The 23,147-nt window shown below is 40.6% G+C and overlaps 1 protein-coding gene across 6 annotated transcripts in view; it reads right to left on the bottom strand.

The window, feature by feature from the left end:
- rif1 (replication timing regulatory factor 1) overlaps positions 1-23,147 on the bottom strand; it is a 94,939-nt gene that overhangs the window by 27,309 nt on the left and 44,483 nt on the right. For all 6 annotated transcript variants that reach the window (XM_072579798.1, XM_072579801.1, XM_072579803.1 and 3 more), the window contains exons 17-24: positions 20,072-20,145; positions 18,299-18,479; positions 18,000-18,107; positions 15,787-15,936; positions 14,379-14,475; positions 12,817-13,096; positions 5,697-5,745; positions 2,109-2,311 (exon numbers count right to left, since the gene is read on the bottom strand). In XM_072579798.1, coding sequence (XP_072435899.1) covers positions 2,109-2,311; positions 5,697-5,745; positions 12,817-13,096; positions 14,379-14,475; positions 15,787-15,936; positions 18,000-18,107; positions 18,299-18,479; positions 20,072-20,145 — 1,142 coding nt within the window. The remainder of the gene's footprint in view (positions 1-2,108; positions 2,312-5,696; positions 5,746-12,816; positions 13,097-14,378; positions 14,476-15,786; positions 15,937-17,999; positions 18,108-18,298; positions 18,480-20,071; positions 20,146-23,147) is intronic.

Raw genomic sequence — 23,147 nt, 5'->3', positions numbered from 1 at the left:
GCGAACAGCTGCAGTGCATGTACTCTAGATAGATCCATAATGCCATTAAAGGGAGGGAATTCCATGACTTTTGACCCAGTGACAGTGAAGGAATGGTAAGGCATTTCCAAATTTGGATGGTGAGTGCCTTGAAGGGGGACTTACAGGTGTCGTTCTTCTAGATAGATGTAGTTATAGGTTTAGAAGCTGCTGTACAAGGATCTTTAGTGAATTGCTATAGTGCATCATGTAGATAGGACACACTGCTACTGAGTGTTGGTGGAAGGAGTAGGAGTAGAAGATTGTGGATACAGTGCCAATCAAGTGGCCTGTTTTGCTCTAGATGGTGAAAGTGAGGACTGCAGATGCTGGAGATTACAGTCGAGTGTGGTGCTGGAAAAGCACAGTAGGTCAGGCAGCATCTGAGCATTCCTGATGAAGGGCTTTTGCCAAAAACATCGACTTCCCGCTCCTCGGATGCTGCCTGACCTGCTGTGCTTTTCCAGTACCACATTCTTGCTCTAGATGGGGTCCAGCTCTATAGTGTTTTGCTGGAGCTGCACTCATCTGACAAGTGGCGTGTATCAATCACACAACTGACTTGACCCATATTGTTGCTGGACAGGATTTTAGAAGTCAGGTGGTGAGTTACTCGACAGTATTCCTAGCCTCCAACCTGCTCTTGCCTTTATTTGGCAAATCCAGTTCAGGCTCTTGTCTGTGGCAACCCCAAGGATATTGATTGGTGAGAGATTCAGTGATGGTAATGTCATTACGCTGAATGTCAAGGGACAGTGGGTGGATTGTTTCTTATTAGAGATGACCATGGCCTGGCATTTGTGTGACGTGAATATCACTCATCACCCCAAGCTGGATATAGCCCAGTTCGTGTTGCTTTTCAACATGCACTGCTTTAATATCCAAGTTGTGAATGGTGCTGAATACTTTGCAATCAGCCAACATCACAATTTCTGACCTGACAATGGAGGGAAAACCATTGAAGGTAGTGATTGGGCCTAGGACAGTACCCTGAGAACTCTTCCAGAGACATCCTAGAGCTGAACTGACTGAACAACCACACCCACCCTCCCACTTGCCAGGGATGCCTCCAACCAAAAGGTTTGCCCCAACTCTTATGTTTTGCTGGAGCTCCTTGATGCCGCAAATCAGTCAAATATGGCCTTGGTCTACAGCTGCCACTCTCATCACAGGAATTGTCTAGTGTTTGAACCAGGTCTGTAATAAGATCACGAGTTGATTCACGAGTCCCTGGCAATTGGGTCAGTGAGCAGATTATTGCTGAGGAGTTGCTGCCTGATAGCATTGTTGATACCTTCCATTACTACAATGATGATTGCAAGTAGACTGATAGGGCAATAACTGGCTTGGTTGGACTTGGCCTACCTTTTGCATACAGGACATACTTGGGCAATTTCTCCAATTGGAGGTAGATGCCAGCATCATAGCTGTACCAGAACAGCTTGGCTAAGAGTGAGTCAAGTTCTGGAACACAAATCTTCAGAACTATTACGAAAGTACGGTCAGGGTTCATATACTTTGCAGCATCTCAGTGCCTCAAACTGTTCCTTGATATCATTATATTGATTGAATCAAATTGGCTGAAGGCTGGCATCTATGATACTGGAGACCTCTGGAGGAGGCAGAGATGAATCATCCATTCAAGCTTAAGGTCTTCAGGCTGAAGATTATTGCGAATGCTTCAGCCTCATCTTTTGTACTTATGAGTTGGGCTCTTGCATTATTGAGGATGGGTACAGGAATGGAGCTTCCTCCTCCAGTGAGTTGTTTACATCTATAACTGCATGTAACAGGACTGTAGAACTTAGGTTGTAGGATCATTTAGATTTGTCTATTACTTCCTGCTTATGCTGTTTTGTAGTTTCATCAAGTTAACCCCTCATTCTTAGGCATGCCCTCTTGCACTTATTGTATAGTCATTTTACAAGAATAAATAAGCTGAAATAGTACATAATACAATGAAGGGCTGACCAATATCTTGAAGCATGTTAAAAATAATGTTTGACAAAGCTTGAACAAAATGGCTTTCAACTCAAAAGCAACTGATAAGGTTATATCCAAAAACATGTTTAAAACAAAGTCATGCTCACTTAATTTGCTGCGGATAGTGTAACAATGTACTTTTGGCAAATGTAGCATTCCAAAACTGTGTGGTCTGGTTCCTGATCTGCCGGTTCTTATGTAGGAAAGTGATACTGAGCAGAGATGACAGTTGTTCCAAGACGTCACTATCAAAGGACGATGTGTAACGGGATTGCAAGCAAAGAAGAATATCTGCATACAGTTTCTCCAACTAGAGGAAACAAAGAATTTGACCATAAAACCAGTCAGACACTTGATATATTGAAGACTAGAATTTAAACAGGTCTGCAACTAGAAAAAAAATGTTAATCCACAATTAATTGGTTAAAATAAAAGGATCAGTTCAAACCAAGTTAAAAATACACAATGCTCATTATTAAAATGACTCCACTACTGCAAACTGGAAAAGACAGCACATGCAGAAAAAATAGGAAGATCAGCCATTATTTTATAGTCTAGAGGAAACTTCTAATCTGGAACCACACAAGCAAACGGTCACATCTGGTTTCCCTAATGATAGCTAGCATGGCGATATACACCAATGATTTAAACATTTTATATCCTATTGTCACAGTAAAACAAAGCCAGGTGCAATTTGTCAATGCCATGTTAGGAATTAATTAGATCACTTAGTGTGGAAACAGGCCCTTCGGCCCAACAAGCCCACACCGACCCTCCGAAGAGCAACCCATCCAGACCCATTCCCCTACATTCACCTAACATCACAAGCAATTTAGCATAGCCAATTTACCTCACCTGCACATTTTTGGACTGTGGGAGGAAACTGGAGCACCCGGAGGAAACCCACGCAGACATGGGAAGAATGTGAAAACTCCACACAGACTGAGGCGGGAAATGAACCCGGGTCTCTGGCGCTGTAAGGCAGCAGTGCTAACCACTGTGCCACCATGTGGAATTAATTAAATCAGTTAATGTGTTAACAACCAACTGTTGTTCCACCGAGCTCTTTTTAAGAGTAAGCATCCAAGGCCTAACAAGTTGAAAAGACTGCACAGTTCAGAAGGAACAAATGATAACCAAGCGACTTATTACTTGGGAGAGCAACTGGAAGTGTCAATATGGAAAAAGGTAATTTTGAGAATCCTTTTGAAGAAGTTTCAGAAGTGGTGATGGATGTCACAAAATGTAGGATACAGACCTCTGATGGGAGTTCAGGAAGATTGCTTCAATGTAACTGTCAATAGTGTGTATCTCCTAGTGAAATTGGCAAAATTACTGGTTCAACGTGACTTGATGAAAGAAAATCCGCAAAAGACAGACAGCACCTGAACCAATTATAAACATTCAGGGTGGTGAAGCAATTGGGTAAACTCAAAACTTCAAAATGTCAGAAATTAATATTACTTTTGGGGTTGTAGTAAACCAAGTAATTCCATGCAATTTTTATACTTTAAAAATTCACTTGTGGGACATAGACATATCTGGCTAACCAATATTTATTGCACTCAAGAGGGTGATGAGCCTCTGGCAGGTTAAAGATATCTAGTGATACCACAGCCAAGGGAACAGGCTTGGCAGAATCAGCAAGGAAAGAAGACAATGTTCAACTTGACTCTCATCTGGCACAGTGAAGAGACACAAGAGGTGGAGAGTGAACTGCTGCAGCCCACATGATGTAGGTTGACTCACTACACCCTTAAGGAGGAAATTTCAGAATTTTTACCCTGCATTAGTGAAGGAACAGCAACATATTTCAAGTCAAAATGGAGGGGAACTTGGAAGTGATAGTGTTCCCTTTCCTCTGCTGCCCTTGTCCTTCTAGGTGGAAATGGTCATGAGTTTGGAAGATACTGTCTTAAAGATCTTTGGTGACTTTCTGCAGTGCATCTTGTTGATAGCACACACTATTATTACTGCTGTGTATTGGTGGTGGAGGGAGTAAACATTTATGGATGTGGTGCCAATTACGTGGCTGCTTTGTCCTGCACGGTGTCAAGTTTCTTAAGTGTTGTTCAAGCTTCACCCATTCAGGCAAATAGGGAGACTGCCATCACATTCCTAATTTCTGCCTTGTAAATTGTAGACAAGCTTTGGGGAATCAAGTGGTGAGTTATTTGCTGCAGTATTCAAGTCCTCTGACCTGCTCTTGCAGCCAGTTATGCGGCAGATCCAGATGAGCTTCTGGTCAATGGGAAATCTAACAATGCTGATAGTGGGGGGATTCAATGACAGTAACAGCACTGAATGTCAAAAGGGCCACAGTTAGATAGTCTCTTATTTGACATGATCATTGTCTAGCAATTGCGTGGTGCAAATGCTGCTTGCCACTCATCAGCCAAAGCCTGGATATTATCCAGATCTTGTTATATTTGAACATGGGATTGCTTCAGCATCAGCACCACGTAGAAAACCAGGAAAATAGGAAACAAGTGCAATTTAAAAATTGAAAGTCACAATACCAGGTTATAGTCCAACAGGTTTATTCCATTAAATCTGTTGGACTATAACCTGGTGTTGTGATTTTTAACTTTGTCCATCCCAGTACAACACCAGCACCTCTAAATCATGACTGTAATTTAAAATGGCATCAAAAACAGAACAAAGTAAAATTTACAGCCCAGGAACAGGCCCTTCGGCCCTCCAAGCCTGAGCCAATCCAAATGTACTGGCTAAACCGGTCGGTCAATTTCTAAGCATTTGTATCCCTCTGCTCCCCACCTATGCATGCATCTGTCCAAACGCATCTTAAATGAATCTACTGTATCTGCCTCTACCACCTTTGTGGGCAACGCATTCCAAACGCCCACCCCCTCGGTATGAAGTACTTGCCGCGTGTATCCCCCTTAAATTTTCCACCTCTCATCTTGAAAGCATGACCTCTCGTTATTGAATCCTTCACCCTGGGAAAAAGCTGGTCTCTATTCACCCTGTCTACACCCTTCACGATTTTGTAAACCTCAATCAGGTCCCCCTTCAATCTCCTTTTATCTAGTGAAAATAAACCTAACCTACTCAAACCTCTCTTCATAGCTAGCACCTTCAATACCAGGTAAACCTTCTCTGCACCTTCTCCAAAGTGTCTACACCCTTTTGGTAATGTGGCGACCGGAACTGTACACAGTATTCTAAATGCAGCCGAACCAATGTCTTGTACAATTTTACAATGACTTACCAGCTCTTATAATCAGTACCCCGTCCAACGAAGGCAAGCATATGTTGTGCCTTCTTGACCACTCTATCCACCTGTGCAGCAACCTTCAGGGTACAATGGACCTGCACTCCCAGATCTTTCTGCCCATCATCTTTTCCCAAGTCTCTTCCATTCATTGTATAATTTGCTCTAGAATTAGTCTTGCATCACCTCACATTTGCCTGGATTGAATGCCATCTGGTACTTTTCCGCCCAATTCTCCAGTCTATCTATATCTTCCTGTATTCTCTGACAGTCCCTTATGCTTTCTGTTACTCTACCAATCTTTGTGTCATCTGCAAACTTGCTGATCATACCAACAGTGATCATTCTGCAAATTAAGCATATATCACAATGCCCCAGGACACATTAAGTAGCGTTCCATTTCATACTACTTTACTCCTTCCTTCAACAGCTCCACGCAGTCTTTTTCAAAATTGCTTACCTTGTTACACAGATGAGTGTTGTACACTTTTGAAGTCCCATTAACTGAACTGCAAAAAATAGAAACAGGTGAGAAACAATGCAGTGGCATAAGCAAACTGACAAAATATAGCACTAGCCAATGACATCAAACATTTTTCATTTTAATAAACATAGCTACATAAGCCCCACTGGAACAAAATAAAGCAGCTACACAAAAATTACACCAGTGGAACAGTTATCATCTCTTCCTTCAAATCATTTATCTGATTTATTTTTAAATGTCAGTTCTCTCTTCAAGCCTTAAATCCAGTGATGCTTCCAGTCATATAATTATATGTACAGCAGCTTCTTCTGCACCGTCATAAACCTGGTTAAAATTAATTATATACTTTGACCCCTTTGTATAATAGCCTCAACGGTCAGTGTTTTTCCTGCCTCATTTATTTATTCAATCAATTTTAAGCAGGTTATATCAAATTATCCATCACCTATTCTTACAAAAGTATCCTCAATTCCTGATACCTGCATATTTGCATTTACAGTCGATTCTCCTAAACTGCGATAGTTGCGTTCCCATGAACCTCAAGTTGTAGAAAATTGCACAATAGAAATAATGGTGCCTATGGGAAAAACAGGGCTGGTCCAAACCACCAAAAATCAAAACAAAAACAGTAGCATAAAGTAAATGTTAAAGTCATATTTTAATGAAATAATACAATAAATTTAACACTTCAAGGGTTTAGCATTGTATTAAGATAGGGGCGGAGGGTCATCGGTAGTAGAAATAGCACTTTGAGGTTTTCAGAAAGCTCACCAATCGTGGGGGGATTGCTTAGTGCATTACTTCCAGGTGCAGGTTATGACGACAGAAAATATTTAGTCCAGAAGTGGATAGCTTGGTGGTTGACTGGCCTCACCTGTTTCTTGGGGGTTGGCTTAAAAAAAAGGCACCTAGTTTTAGCTGCTTTGTCATTTTCCTGCTTTCACGAGGAGGCTGTTCATAGGTGTCAGATAAGACATCCCACTGCTATACTGCTGCATTCTGCATTGTAGTCATTGTCTTTTAAGAGCTGCAACTGCTTCTCAATTTCCCTCAGGATAGAAGACAAAAGGGAAGTGGAAGGTTCACTTGGTGTTCTATCCTGGACTTCATAGCCTTCATCACAAACTTCAAATTTCCTCCACAGCAACAAGTTGCTGTATATCAGCTGTGGAGAAGCATTCACAATGGGACTCAAGCAGCTCCTCAACATCCTCAGGTCTCCACTTCTTGAAATCTAACTTGCTTTGCAAGAGCAACACAATGTTCTTTGATTGCTGGAAGCTTTTGACTGTTCAATGCCTTTAAAATTATTAAGAAAATCTGGAAGCAGTTTCCACCAAACTACACGCAAGCAGTCCTTACTTGATGTCACCCCAGGCTTCCACAATAATGTCAACAGCATTGGTAAAGGTAAAGCTCTTCCAAACTTGAAGAACCCTGTCCTTATCATCACCCTCAGTAGCTGCAATCAATTCCTTGAATGTGCGCTTTGAATAATAACCTTTAAAAGCTGCTATTGCACTCTGGTCCATGGGTTGAATGAGAGGTTGTGTTCAGTAGTAGAAATAGCACTTTGATGATTTCAGAAAGCTCACCAATTGTGGGAGGATGGCTTAGTGCATTGTACAGAATGAGGAGAATCTTGAAATCCAAATTTGCTCTCTTGCAAATACAACAACAAGAAGGTCAGAAAAAATTTGTCCTGTCATCCAACCATTTTTTGCTTGACCTGGAGTCAACACCTAAAGGACTTAATGCAACCTTTCAAGGCTCGCAAAGTGGTACAACCAAAACAGGCTTAAGCTTTAATTCTCCACTAGCACTGGCACCCAACAACATAGCCATACGATCCTTTGCAACCTTAAAACCTGGAGGGTGTGCTCTATTCTTAGAAATATAAGTTCTGGATGGCATTTGCTTCCAGTATAAGCCCATCTCATCCAAATTGAAGATTTGATCTAAGAAGTAGCCGCCTTCCTCAATTTTTTTCACCATGGGAGTAAATGACAGCATACATTTCTCATCTCCACTAGCAGCTTTGCCACATAAAAAAACTTTACGTAATAAGCATGGCGGTTCTTAAACCCAGCAAACCAGTCACTACCAGCACTGAAGGCAGACATTGCAGAATTTTCAGCTTTTTTCCATAGATGCTCATAAATTGATAAGGCTTTCTGTTTTATGGGGAGAATGGTGGTCCCAGATCATTTTTTCAATTGACTTTCTATCCATACACTTAAAAGCTGTTCCAACTCAAGTTCCTTTTTCAAGATCTTGCAAACGTGCTAGCACTCAGATTTGTTCCAGCAATGCAGCTTGCTTTAACTCTTTCCGCATCGTCTCTAATGGTGCACAACATAGACTTCTTTATTTCTGTTACATGAGCAATATCACATGCTCTTTCATTATGCTCAAAACGCTTTTTAACAACTAGCCTCTATTCAAATGTTATAGCATTTTTATGGTCACCACCCACGATTTTTTCACCTGGATGCTTCTTGTCGACATTCTTGCAACTTTGTCCTTCCATATTCATGGGAAACAGTGGGATCTGCAAAAAACAGGACCTAAATTACGGAGTTGAAAAATGTGGCACTGGAAAAACACAGCAGGCCAGACAGCATCTGAGGAGCAGGAGAATCGATGTTTTGGGCATAAGTTCTTTTTCTGAAGAAGGGCTTATGCCCGAAACGTCAATTCTCCTGCTCCTTGGATGCTGCCTGGCCTGCTGTGTTTTTCCAGCACCACATTTTTCAACTCTGGTCTCCAGCATCTGCAGTCCTCACTTTCTCCTAAATTACTGAGTACAGCACTGTGCCCTTCACGAAGCTTTTCACCAGAAAGTGCATGGGCTGACTGACCACATGACATTGGCACAGAGTCCAGTCCTCCACACACTGCAACAGCTAGTGCCAGGGATAGAATCATGTAATAGTCGATTTACAGAAAAACAATTCCCCACAGCAGTGATGAAGCACGTTATAGAATGACCTGCATTTTCACCAAACAATTTCTTAATAAATCAATGCTTATTTCAACTTCCTTTGGTGTGAAACCCAGAACTGATGTATTCATGAGTGATGCTCAATTCTTATACACTGTACCTTTTTCAAACATTATTCCTTTGTTTTTAAATTCCACAGAATCATTACCATCATAAGGAATTCTTCATCTGTTTTAAGTGGGCAAATCCTTACTGACATTAATATGCTCTGGAACTAGACTCTCCCACAAGTGAAAACGATCATCTACACTGTCAAACCCCCAACGATTGAGTTTCTATAAAAGTAATCTCTCAATCAGAACTCCAATGACCCCAAATGGGCCTACTCAATCTCTTAAAATCACTACACATCTAGGATTTTATAAACTGCAGATGTTTCCCCAAGCTGTGCGGCAATTTATTTTTAATTCATCTGTGGGACCTGGCATCGCTGGCTGGCCAGCATTGATAGCCCATCCCTATTTGCCTTTCAGAAAGTGGTGGTGAACTGCTTTCTTGAATCGCTGCAGTCCTCTTGCTGTGAGTTGACCCACAATGCCAGTAGGGAGGGAATTCCAGGATTTTGAACCAATGACTGAAGGAACGGTGGTATATTTCCAAGTCAGGGTGTTGGGTGGCTTGGAGGGGAACTTGCAGGTAGTGTGTCCCCAAGTACCTATTGCTCTTGTCCTTCTCGATGGAAATGGTTGCGAGTTTGAAAAGTGCTGCCTAAGGACATTTGATGAATGTCTGCAGAGCACACACTGATGCTACCGAGTGAGAATGGTGGAGGGACTGCATGTTCGCAGATGTGGTGCCAATCAAGCGGGTTGCTTTATCCTGGATGGTGTCAAGCTTCTTCACCCATTCAGGCAAGTGGGGAGTATTCCATCATGCTCCTGACATGTGCCTCATAGGTGGTGGATAGACTTTGGGGTGTCAGGAGGAGAATTACTCGTCACAGTTTCCTAGACTCTGACCTGCTCCTGGAGCCACTGTGTTTATGTGGTGAGTCCAGTTGTAGTTGCTGGTCAATGATAACCCCAAGGATGTTGACAGTGGAGGATTCAGTGATAGTAATACCATTGAATGACAAGTGGCTGTGGTTAGAGTGTCTCTTATTGGTGATGATCATTGTCTGGCATTTATGTGGCACAAATCTTACTTGCCACTTATCCAGGCTTGAGCGGGGATGTCCAGATCTTGCTGCATTTGAGTCGTCGCAAATGGTGCTGAACACTGCAAATCAATCAATCGAACATCTGCACTTCTGACCTTCTGACAGAAGGAAGGTCATTGATGAAGCAGCTGAAGATTGTTGGGTCTAGGACACTACCCTGAGGTACTCCTGCAGAGATGTCCTGGAGATAAAATGACTGACCCTTCACAATCATCTTCCTTTGTGCCTGGTATGACTCTAACAAGTGGAGTGTTTGCTCCTGATGCCCAGTTTCCTGTTTTGCTAGAAACTGCAGGCTCCTTGATGCCATACTTGTTGAAACACACCCTTGATGTCAGGGACTGTCACTCTCACCTCAGGAATTCAGTTCTTTTGTCCATGCTTGAACCAAGGCTGTAAGAAGATCAGGAGCTGACTGACCCTGGTGAAACCTAAACTGGGCGTCACTGAGCAGGGGCTGCTTGATAGCACTGCTAATGACCCCTTCCATCACTTTACTGATGGAGAGTAGACTGACTGGGCGGTAATTGACTGGGTTGAATTTGTCCTGGTTTGTGTAAAGGACATACCTGGACAGTTTTCCATATTGTCGGATAGATGCCAGGTGTTGTAACTGTACTGGAAGAGCTTGGCTAGGGAAGCAGCAAGTTCTGGAGCACACGTCTACAGTACTATTGCTGGAATGTCATCAGGGCCCATTGCTTTTAGAGTATCCAGTGCCTCCAGCGGTTTCTTGATATCACGTGGAGTGAATCAAATTGGCATCTGTGATGCTGGGGACCACTGGAAGAGCCAGAGATAGATCATTCACTTGGCACTTCTGACTGAAGATTTTTGTGAATGCATCAGCCTTTGCAATGATGTGCTGGGGTCCTCCATCTTTGAGAATGGGGATATTTGTGGAGCCACCTCCTTCAGCGAGTTGTTAATTATCCACCACCATTCATGACTAGATGTGGAATGACCGCAGAGCTTAGATATGATCCGTTGGTTATGGGATCGCTTAACTCTATCGTCTGCTGTTTATGCTGTTTGGCACGCAAGTAGTTCTGTTTGGTAGCTTCACAAGGTTGAAAGCTCATTTTTAGGTGTGCCTGATGCTGCCCTCCATTGAACTGGGGTTGATCCTCTAGCTTGATGGCAATGGTTGAGTGGGGGATATGCCAGGCCATGAGGTTGCAGATTGTGCTGGAGTACAATTCTGCTGTTGATGGCCCACAACACCTCACGGATGCCCAATCTTGAGCTGCTAGATCGGTTCGAAGTTTGTCCCATTTAGCACAGTGTTAGTGCCACACAACACAACGGAGATTATGCTCAGTGTGAAGGCGGCATTTGGTCTCCACAAGGACAGTGCGGTAGTCACTTTTACCTATACTGTCATGGACAGATGCTTCTGTAGCCAGCAGATTAGTAAGGATGAGGTAAAGTATGTTTTTTCCTCTTGTTGGCTCCATCACCACCTGCCACAGACCCAGTTCTATCCTTTCAACCCAACCAGTTCAATCAGTAATATTGTTGCCAAACAACTCTTGGTGGTGGACATTGAAATCCTCCACCCAGAGTACATTTTGCACCCTTGTCACCCTCACTGCTTTCTCCACACATTGTTCAACATGGAGGAGTACTAATTCATTAGCCGAAGGAGGACAGTTACATGGTAACCAGTAAGGTTTCCTTGCCAGTGTTTAACCTGAAACCATGAGACTTCATGGGGTTTGGAATAGATGTCAAGGATTCCCAGGACAGCTCCTTCCAGATTGTATACCACCGAGCCTCCTGCTGGGACTGTCCTGTTGGTGGGCCAGGACATATCCAGGGATGGTAATGATGTGTCTGGTGTATTATGTGAGGTATAATTCAGAAAGAATGACTATGTAAGGCTGTTGCTTGACTATTCTAAGAGACAGCTCTCCAAATTTCAGCACAAGACCCTAGAAGTTGGTAAGGAGGACTTTGCATGGTCGATAGCTCTATTTGTGTTTCTGCCATTGTCTTTTTCAGTTCCAAGGTCAATACCAGGTAGCCTGTCTGATTTAATTTCTTTGTTGTGACTTTCTAGTGATTGACACAACTGAGTGGCTTGCTCAGCCATTTCAGAGGGCAGTTGTGGCTGTGGAATCACATGTAGGCCAGACCAGGATGGCAGATTTCCATCCCTAAATAACATTAGTGAACCAGATGGCTTTTTCTGACAATTGATAATGGTTTCATGGTCATCAGTCGACCCTTAATTCCAGATTACTTTTATGGAATCGAAATTCCACGATCTGCCATGGCAGGATTCAAACCCAGGCCTCCAGAACATTATTCTGCGTTTCTGCATTAATAGTTGGGCAACAATACCACTAGGCCATCACTGCCTGTTACCATGAATAGCTCAGTCTATTTAAGGCTTTCTGAAGGTCCTTGCAGAATATACAACACACTTCAACTAGAAATGTCATCTATTCAACTATCCTAATCTTGCTGACTGCTTACATTTAGATGAAGAGAAAATAATTATATAAAATACTTGCTCTTTCATTCAAGGCCCAACCCTACAACCCAACCAAATGAGTTTAGCTTTTTCTCATGACTCCCTCTAAAGTTTTCAGATAATTACTTATTGAATAATACATGCAACCTTTTGTAGATTCATGATATCAAAGTAAATGGGAACATTTCCAAAAAAGAGAAACTTCCCAAAAGACAGAACCTTTCCAATTGAACTGAAAGAAAGAGCAATTAACCTAGCCAATTGAATGTGGGTATAGCAATTAGGCTTTGTGGCAAAACAGGATTACAAACATACACTCTGCAGCACACTAACAGTCCACTGAGTGATAAAAAAACACTGCTTGGTCTTAGGCATCACTCACTGCCTATCTTTTAACTCACTAAAGTGAAACTGTCAATGGTGAACTTAAAAAACACAAAATTGTAATACATACCTTGAAGTCCTCTCATAGAAGGTTGATATAGAGCCCGTCAAGTGGGCTAAAACTGCTTTAATTGCTGAAGCCAGGGATAAGTGATTGAAGATACTGGACAGAATGTTGACAATACCAACTCCAATGGATACCAAGCCTGCTGTTGGTGTTTCAAATTGAAATTCGTTGGAACTTAGTTCATGAAAAGCATCTGTGATTTTCACTAAAAGTTTGAGCAGTGAAGTTAGATTTCCTAGAGGTTCCTGTTTCTTCGTTAGCCAGTGGGTAGGGGTGTGAGGTGCTAAGAGAGAAAACAATTGATAGGTTGAGCTATTCATGGTAATAACAAATGCAAATAATAAAAGTGGCCTTCCAAATTTAGTATTCTTAAACTGTTTGAAAACATTGTGGGGAACCTTTCCAATCAAGCAGAAAAACATCAGCCCTAGAAAATAAAAACTAAAAAAAAAAGTGTTTTTCACAGGTCAGGACCCCTAGTTAAATAGTAAAACCATATTGGCCAACGATATTATGGAGACCTCAAATTAACAAGACCAATGGTAATTCAGAGACATGTTTTTAAAGATCAAACTAGTATTTCTATTGTGAATTTAGCATCTAGTTAGGACAGCATCTTATTCTGAATCTATGTTGGCTAAAGTTTGAATGTGACTGTCTAAAAGCCAGTTTTGACCTGGATTCAATGCCCTGGGACAAATGACAGCATGCTAACCCATTCCAGCAGTGTCAAAGTAAATATAAAATGCTTTATGAGACAAATATCTTAGCCATTATTGAGTAACAAATAAATAATTTTGCAGCAAGTATAAGACCATAAGACAAGAGCAGAAATTAGGCCATTCTGCCCATCAAGTCTGCTCCACCATTCAATTATGGCTGATAAGTTTCTGAACCATTCTCCCATTTTGTCCTTGTAAACATTGATCCCTTTGACAATCAAGAACTTATCTCAGTCCTAAATACACTAAATGACCTAGCCTCCACAGCCTTCTGAGGCAATGAATTCCATAGATTCACCACACTCTAGCTGAAGAAGTTTGTCCTTACCTCCATTCTAAAAGGGTATTCCCTTTACTCTAGGGCTGCACCCTCAGATCCTAGTCTCTCCTACCAATGGAAACATCTTCCCAACATCCACTCAGTCCAGACTATTCAGTATTCTGAAAGTTTCAATTAGATCCCCCTCATCCTTCTAAACCCCATCAAGTATGGACCCAGAGTCCACAAACATATGTTAAGCTTGAGATTAATCAAAATTATCCAGAAATCTGAAGTGAAGTACCTAGATTGAAAATGGACAGAAAATTAGATTTATTAGAATTGTTAATAGGCACAAAGATGAGTTATCCTAATGTATTGCTTCTTCTAGTTTCACATATTAGTTGCATTTGGAATAAATGGGTAAGTAAAATTCTTCAGGGATTCACCTTTCCTCGACCTCTGAAGCACAGGGAAACTTGCTTGGATTACATCTAATTTCCAAATATATTACACCACAATTCTCTCCATTTACAACAATGCATATGGTAGTGTAGTTAAAGATAAGAAAGTAGGATACTTACAGTTTGATTTTTGCTGAAACTTTGAGAACTGAGAGAAATCAACACAGTCAATCATCACATTCAGAACATGAATGATGGCATCCAATGTGGATAAATTCTGAAGAAAGGACAGAAAAATCCTCAATTAAACTATTCTTCACTTAGTTTTGATATATTGATTGCACAAGAATGCTCAAGACTTCAATTATCCATCCAGAAATTTACTAGCCTCCTACCATGCTACTTTTACTTCCATAATTAGCAAATAGTACATTTTATTAGCTGATTATACTCAACAATCAGCCACTATTCACATCCCTCGGTCATTGAATATAGAGTCATAGAGATGTACAGCACGGAAACAGACCCTTTAGTTCAACTCGCCCATGCCAACCAGATATCTTCACCTAATCTAGTCCCATTTGCCAGCACATGGCCCATATCCCTCCAAACCCTTCCTATTCATGTACCCATCCAGGTGCTTTTTACATGCAAACAGCTCATTCCATACACACACCACACTCTCAAGTCTCTTTTAAATTTTTCCCCCTCACTCTAAACTTATGCCCTCTAGTTCTGGACTCCCCCAGCCCAGGGAAAAATACCTTATCTATTTACCCTATCCATGCCCCTCATGATTTGATAAATCTAAGATTACCACAGCCCAGCCGATTCAGCCTCTCCCTGTAGCTCAAATCAAATCCTCTGAAACAACATCCTTGTAAATTTTTCTGAACCCTTTCATAGCAGTAGTAATATAGATTTATTATTTTTACACTGTTTGCCACTTTGCTTCCCCTCAGCTGTCTTCAAAGATTGAAAAGTCTAGTTTTTCCCAGCTTTCCTTCATAAATTACATAACAGTTTGGAGTGATAGATTCTGCCCAAACTACCTTGAACACATTTCCACTGGATCAGGAGAAAGTACTGAAATTAGCATTGTTGCCTAACTGCAAACCATATGGAGTCATAGCATGACATATCCCAAAAGGGTAGAATACTTAGGTTATGTAGACTGTTTTGCTGTTTGCCTGATGGAGATAATAGAGGTGGTTGATGAAAGATGCATTATTTTCCTACATTTTACCCCTAATTTCAACCTTCTTTTATTACAGCAAATTACCCAATTATCTTAAATTCGATTATTAAAAAGGTATATTACTCCTGCACATTTGGTATATCTTGTTCTTGGGATTCACGCTTCCAAACTATTAATTACAGCTAACCTGGAAGTTGGTTAGGGTTAAAAACACAGCTCTTAAAAGAGCCGTTTCCTAGATTCTATTTCAGAGCAATTTAAAACCAGATAAGAAGCTGAGAAGTTGGACTGCAGACAACAGATGAAAAGAGTAATTGTTTCCAGACTGAAGATAGCACTCAATAAATCATAGACAAATCAGTTCCACCTGTTGCATAAATAACTACTTACAGATAAGGTAGCATCATCCAATGCTGATAAGATTTTGGCACTTAATTCCTCACAGCAAATGTTGGCTTCTGCTGTTGCCACAAGAGCTGCGCAGCGTGCAAATGTTTTATACAACTCAGCCCACGTTCTCAGTAGTGACTTCATTGTGGACTGAAGGACAGAAGAGAAACAAAAAACAATTCTATAACTATAAAATTCATTCCACAAAAATTACACCCATGATATTTTTTTATATGGTGACTTTAACCATTAAAAAATTCTTAAAGCGCATCTGTACAGCTTACAGAAGTTACCAGTTCCATAGTGATTATAGTTGCAACTATTTCTGCTTAACTGGCCAGACACATATACCATTCTATAATTCTCACTGCCTTTTCAAATCTTTCTCCTCTCGCCTTAAGAATATCCAGAAGGTCAACCCTCAACCTCCTATACTCCAGCCCCGGCCTCTCAGAGTCCGAGATGTACAGCAGGGAAACAGACCAGTCTATGCTGACCAGATATCCCAACCTAATCTATTCCCACCCGCCAGCACTCGACCCATATTCCTCTAAGCCCTTCCTATTCATATACCCATCCAAATGCCTCTTAAATGTTGCAATTGTACCAGCCTCCACCACTTCCTCTGGCAGCTCATTCCATACACGTACCATGTTGTGTGTGAAAAAGTTGCCCTTTAAGTCTCTTTCCCCTCTCACCCTAAACCTATGCCCTCTAATTCTGGACTCCCCGACCCCAGGGTAAAGACATTGCTTATTTATTCTATCCATGCCCTTCATAATTTTGTAAACCTCTCAGCCTCCGACACTCCAAGGAAAACAGCCCCAGCCTGTTCAGCCTCTCCCTATAGCTCAAATCCTCCAACCTTGGCAACATTCTTGCAAATCTTTTCTAAACACTTTCAAATTTCACAACATTTTTCCGATAGGAAGGAGACCAGAATTGGGTGCAATATTCCAACACTGGTCTAGCCAATGTCTTGTACAGCCGCAACATGACCTCCCAACTCCTGTACTCAATACTCTGACCAATAAAGGAAAGCATACCAAACGCCTTCTTCACTATCCTATCTGCCTGTGACTCCACTTTCAAGGAGCTATGAACCTGACCTCCAAGGTCTTTTTGTTCATCAACACTCCCAAGGACCTTACCATTAAGTGTATAAGTCCTGCTAAGATTTGCTTTGCCAAAATGCAGCACCTCGCATTTATCTGAATTAAACTCCATCTGCCATTTCTCAGCCCATCTGATCAAGATCCTGTTGTAATCTGAGGTAACCTTCTTCGCTGTCCACTACACCTCCAACTTTGGTGTCATCTCTCCTGGCAACTCGAACACTGCATACCTGTCAGCATTCTGGTAAATCTTTTCTGAACCCGCTTTAGTTTAATAATATTCTTCTATAACAGGGTGACCAGAACTGCACACATTACTCCAGAAGAGGTCTGTACAACTCAACATGAGATCTGAACTCTCTTATTCAAAGGTCTGAGCAATGAAGTCAAGCGTGCTAAACACCTTCTTAACCACCTCGTCTACCGGTGACGCAGATTTCAAAAAACTATGTACCTGAACTCCTAGGTCTCTGTTCTATGACACTACCCAGGGCGGTACCATTAATTGTACAAGTCCTGTCCTTGTTTGTTTACTAAAATGCAATACTTTGTATTTGTCCAAGTTAAATGCCACTCAACCTAACTGGTCAAGATCATATTCTATTAGGCTACTTAATTATTTGCTGTAATTGGCACTAATCATTAGTGACTTATGCACTTGAATACTTAAACCCTGTTACACATCAGAATTCTGCAATCATTCTCAATTCAAGTAAATACTCTACTTTTACTTCTCCTGCCAAAAAGTGAACAATTTCATATTTCCCTACGTTATACACCATGTACAGACTCACCTAAACTATATCCGTCACCATATTCTGATCCTGCTCACAAGATACTTTTTAAAAAAAGCTACATTTGCAGATGATGCAAAGATAAATGACAATGTCTTATTAAATTTAAACAGTTTAATACATACTACCTCTTAAATCATAGCGTCCTCTTTTCTAAGCATTTATTGAGTGATAGAACTGCTTGGTTCTGGTTTTAATCTTGTACAATGTTTTTGTCAGTCCCTCGACATATTTTATCATTGGAGACCAGAAGTGTACATTATCAAACTAAATTACATGCTTTTGTCTTGAATATTATGGTTACCTGTGGAAAATTCTGCATTGAGAACAAATGATTTATGGGTAGCATCAATGCGATGTATAAAGCACTGAAATTATGCTCAAGTGCATCCCCTTGATTTACTTCATTGGTCTAAAGAAACAAAGAACAACATAAATCTCAATTTTGCAATTAAACTTAAGATATTGTGTCAATGTTTTAAGAGTGTAGAGATTGATGAATGTCCTATGTACATTAGAACAGCCTAGAGAATAGTAATTTTGTAAATCACAAAAAACAAGAATGGAATAGGGAAGGAAGATTCTAGTTTATAATCATCATACCTGGGTTACCCGATCAATCAACGGATTAACAACAATGCTCCACATTCGCCAAAGGTGCTCCTTGTTTATGACCAGTATTGCAGATTGGTTAATAACATTTAAAACAGACTCACTGAATGCTAATGAACATGTGGGACCAGACAGTCCATATTCAACAAGTGTCTCGAGTATCATAAAAAACCTGAATTAAAAGATTAAAAATAAAAATCAGTCAGCATAGGTACTTGTAGAAACATTCCAATGCATCATAAATTTCCCAGCAACCAATTGCAATTCATTGAGAAATTATTTGTAATCTTGCCACAACCTGAGCTTCCATACTAGATACACAACTCTAGCACTGTCTCCCAAAACAGTTTTGAAAAATCCACGAGAAAAGTCACATGTAGTGTTTAGCAAAACAGGGCATTAGATTAATTCAGTCTAAAAAGCCCACAACACCATTTCTAAACTCCAGGGAATTAAGTACATTACCATATAAGGCAACTCCTAATTCCAGGAATCAGTCTAACGAACATTCCTTGAAATGCTTGCAGTGCTAAGTATTGCTTCTACAAAAAAAAGGACCAAACTCCAGTACAATTGCTGTGAGATTTCCTGACTGGCATATTCTCTTTGCAATAAGAGACAGAATTTTTGATATACAGTGGTGCCTTGGAATCAGACTTTAACTCGTTCCAGGAGGTTGTTCGGATTGCGAAAAGTTCGGATTCCGAAACTATTTTCCCCATAAGAAATAATGGAAAGTGAATTAATCCATTTCTAGATCCAAAAAAAAACATTTTCAAGACACTTTCAACTCAACTGTCGTTCTCACTGATTTCCTCTTACTTATTTGCTTCACTGCTCTTCTTGGGTGCCACGGTGAATGCACAAGGGTGATAATTAAAAATAAAACCCAGCACAAATCAAGATGAAAACAGGAGGTAAAGTAGTGATGGACACATGAGAGATGCTTTCATAACTACTTCCCGGGACGAACTGAACAAACAACCTGCGACCTGAATGGTACGTGGTGTTCGGATTCTGAAAATGTGTTCGGATTTTAGGGCAAAAGTTTCTCAAAATAATTGTTCGGATTCTAATTTGTTCGAACAATAGGGCGTTTGGATTCCAGGAGACTACCCTGACTGACTCCTGCAATGACTTCCTGAGACGGAGATAATCGACTTCTGACGACCACAACCATCTTCCTCTTTTGTGGGATACATTTCAATCAGTTGAGAAGTTTCCTCCGGATTCTAACTGACTTCAGTTTTGTGAGGGCTCCTTGATGCCAAAGTTGCCTTGAGATCAAGAGCAGATTCTCTCAAAATGAGAAATGACACAACACCAGGTTATAGTTCAACTTGCTTATTTGGAAGCATTAGCTTTTGGAGTGCTGCTCCTTCAACCACCTGATGAAGGAGCAGTGCTCTGAAAGCTAGTGCTGCCAAATAAACCTGTTGGATTATAACCTGGTGTTGTGGGATTTTTAACTTTGTACACCCCAGTCCAACACTGGCATCTCCAAATCAAATATTGAGTAATGGTTGACTAAATACTAAGAATCAAGCAAATGCATATTCAGATTATGAACAAGACCAGCAATTCAGTTTCTTTTGAAAAGTGGGGAAAGAAAAGGCAGCTACAGAACATGATACCAAGAAAATAAAAATCCTCATGTATCAAATTAAAGTCAAGATAAAGAAGGTACATGGTACTTCAAACATATTTAGGAAACAGGTGAAAGATAAATCCTTTAGGTATTGGTAGTAAAGTGCAAAGACACACCTTTCTTCAACCACACAATCTTCCAGTAAACTGTTGTGAAACAGCAGTATGATCAAGAAGAGTGCAGGAGTACCCTGAAATTACAATACAATTTTGATTAAATTAAGTGTCTAAGAGATTGGATCAGCAACATTAGATTCCTTAATTTCTAACTGTGTTAAACAAAATAAATGATAAGACCACTGACACAAAACTGCAACGGTAGGGATAAACAGTTATACTTGCTGTATATTTCATGCCAATCATCATGCCCACATACAGGCAAGTCAACTACAAATATTGCTGCTGAAAGGTTTTTGTTTGCACTCACCCTGACAACTCAAGAAATAACATTTAGACTGTATGAGGAGTACACTGATTAGTAAACAAATGATGTGACGTGTAGAGAAGAATGACATGGAGAATGACTGAAAGTTACCTGCCAAGAAGTGTTACACGACACAGGGTAAACACTCCTGCTTAATTTAAAGCAGCAGATTTGTCCCATACAGTAATCTGTGAAAATTTGAAGGCTGAGAACTATTTAAAGTAAAAAATTAACTTTTTTTTTTAAAAGTATGACAGAATAAATAAGTAACAACTATCTCCAACTCTTTCCTTTCCTATCTTTTACCTACCCCTTCCACAATACTAGATCAATAAAACTCAATTAGAATTTAGAAAACAAAGCTTGTTATCACAAAATCACGATGGATCAGCGATTAGTACTGCTGCCTCACAAGACCAAGGACCAGGGTTTGATTCCTCAGGTGACTGTCTGTGTAGAGTTTGCACACACTCTCAGCGTCTGCGTGGGTTTCCTCCCACATCCCAAAAGATGTGAAGGTTAGGCAGATTACCCAGAGTGTTCAGGGATGTGTAGGTTTGGTAAGTCAGGGATAAACGTAGGGGAAAGGGTCTGGGTGGGTTACTCTTCAGAGTGTCGGTGTGGACTTATTGGACCAAAAGGCCTGTTGCCACACTGTAGTGAACCTAATTTAAAAATCTAATAAAACCAGGCAGCTTTCAGTTTGCTCTGTATTCCTGTCTTTTCTTCGTGGGGATTTTGTTTCACAGGTCACCGATTGATAAAGGTACCTTTAAGAGAGCTATTTTTCAGACAATCTCTATATGCTGGTGGCTTGGCAGTTCTCCTCCCAACTGTTCAATATTTCCCAGTCTTACACCCCCAAAACATTGGATTGTGATACTGTCTTTTAAGATGGTCAATATATTAAATTCAAAGTGCATTGGAGATTTTTTTGGGATATAATTTAAACTGACCGGCCTAATTCAAATTGGTTGTGTCGTTTCCTAGCAACCAGCTACACTAGCTACTCCAAGCAGCTGGAGCACAAGTGACATTGTATCTTATAGAGAACACTTAGTGCTATCACTGCTATAACTCAAAAAAAAGGTACAGTACACCCAGATCTTCATAACCTCACCCCTTAAGAAAAAAAATGAACCATCATAATGCAAAGATGACTTCATTTTTTTTCCCCAGACACATTACCCTAACATATGGATAACCTTAATGTAAGTTCACCTTAACTTTCAATGAAATCCGCAATATCGCATCTGCCATTACATTCTTACAAACTGCAACATGTATGATTTTTAAAATTTAAAGTCTGTAACATAAAATTCTAGCAAAATAATCTCATTATCTTTAAAGCGTTCTAAGAATGTAAGCAGTTTGTGACTTGTGTACACAACAGTCTCTAACGCATTCTTTATTACATGCTCATTAAAATGTTGTAAGGCCAGTACCAAACTCAATAGTTCCTTTTCGATTGCGGAATATTTCCTCTAGTGGACGTTGATCTTCTTTGAATAGTAACCAACTGGCAGTTCAATCCCATTCTCATCTTCCTGCAGGAGTACAGCTCCAACTCCAATGTCACTGGCAACTATAAAAGGCTTTGAAAGGTCGGTTGCAGCTAAAACTGGTTTAGTGGTTAATATGGCTTTCAAATGGTCGAATGCCTCCTGGTTCTGTCCACCGAAACTTTGTGTTCTTCTTCAGCAAATCGATTAACGGATCCACTGCACTGCTGAAGTTTGGAACAAACTTCCGACAGAATCCACCAAGTCCTAAGAATCGAAACACCTCTTTCTTCGAGGTTGGGAGTGGAAATTCCTCAATGGCCTTAGTCTTTGTGTTCCGTGGGATCAACCTCCCATGACCAATGTTATGTCCCAAGAACATCACCTTCGAAAATTCTACTTTATTTAAGTTTATCACCGGTTTTGCGTCTCATAGTCATTCAAAGAGCTTTGCCAATTGCACCAGGTGATCTTTCCAGGACTTAAAGATCACTACATCGTCCAAATAGACTGCAGTTTGTTAACCCAGCCACAACTCTTGGTTCATGTATCTTTGGAATGTAGCGGGTGCGCTTTTCATTCCAAGTGCATCACTTTAAACTAATACAGCCTAATAGATGTAACAAACATCTCTGACAAAGGCACCTGGCGGTAACCACGTATTAAGTCTAACTCGTGATGTAACTGGCTTGTCTGACTTTCTAAGTTCAGTACTCCAATCTAGGAAGCGGATACACGTCCGATTTTGTAACAGCGTTGACCTTCCGATAATCTAGCCAGAATCATTGAGTCCCATCCACTTTGGGAACTAAGACGACGAGCGAACTCCACTCGCTCTGGTTCGGTTCGATTATGTCCGCTACCTCCTTTTGGACCTGTCTGACTTTGACAGGATTAAGCTGATAGGGGTGTTGTTTTATCAGAGCAGTACTCCCTAAGCCTATTTCATGTACAATAGCATTAGTCCTCCCAATCTGATTCTTACATTTGTCCTTACACTGCAGTAGTAAATCTTTCAACTGCATTCTATGCTCCTGAGACAGATAGGTTACTAACCTATCCCACTCAAGGACTTCATTTTTATATCTATTTTGAGGCACACCAAAATCCACATCATCTGGATTTGATTCCTAACTATGTTGGGCAGCAACTAATACTGGTTTCTCCAGTTCTTTCTCTCCAGTATAATTCAGTTTCAACATGTTCACATGACAAGCAGATACCTTTTTTCCCTATTTGCATCTTTACTAGATAGTTCACCTGACTC

This window comes from Chiloscyllium punctatum, chromosome 10, assembly GCF_047496795.1.
Source record: "Chiloscyllium punctatum isolate Juve2018m chromosome 10, sChiPun1.3, whole genome shotgun sequence".
In the NCBI taxonomy this organism is placed as follows: Eukaryota; Metazoa; Chordata; class Chondrichthyes; order Orectolobiformes; family Hemiscylliidae; genus Chiloscyllium; species Chiloscyllium punctatum.
The sequence above is the reverse complement of the archived record's forward strand: the minus strand, read 5'-3'. Positions and strand labels throughout refer to the sequence as shown.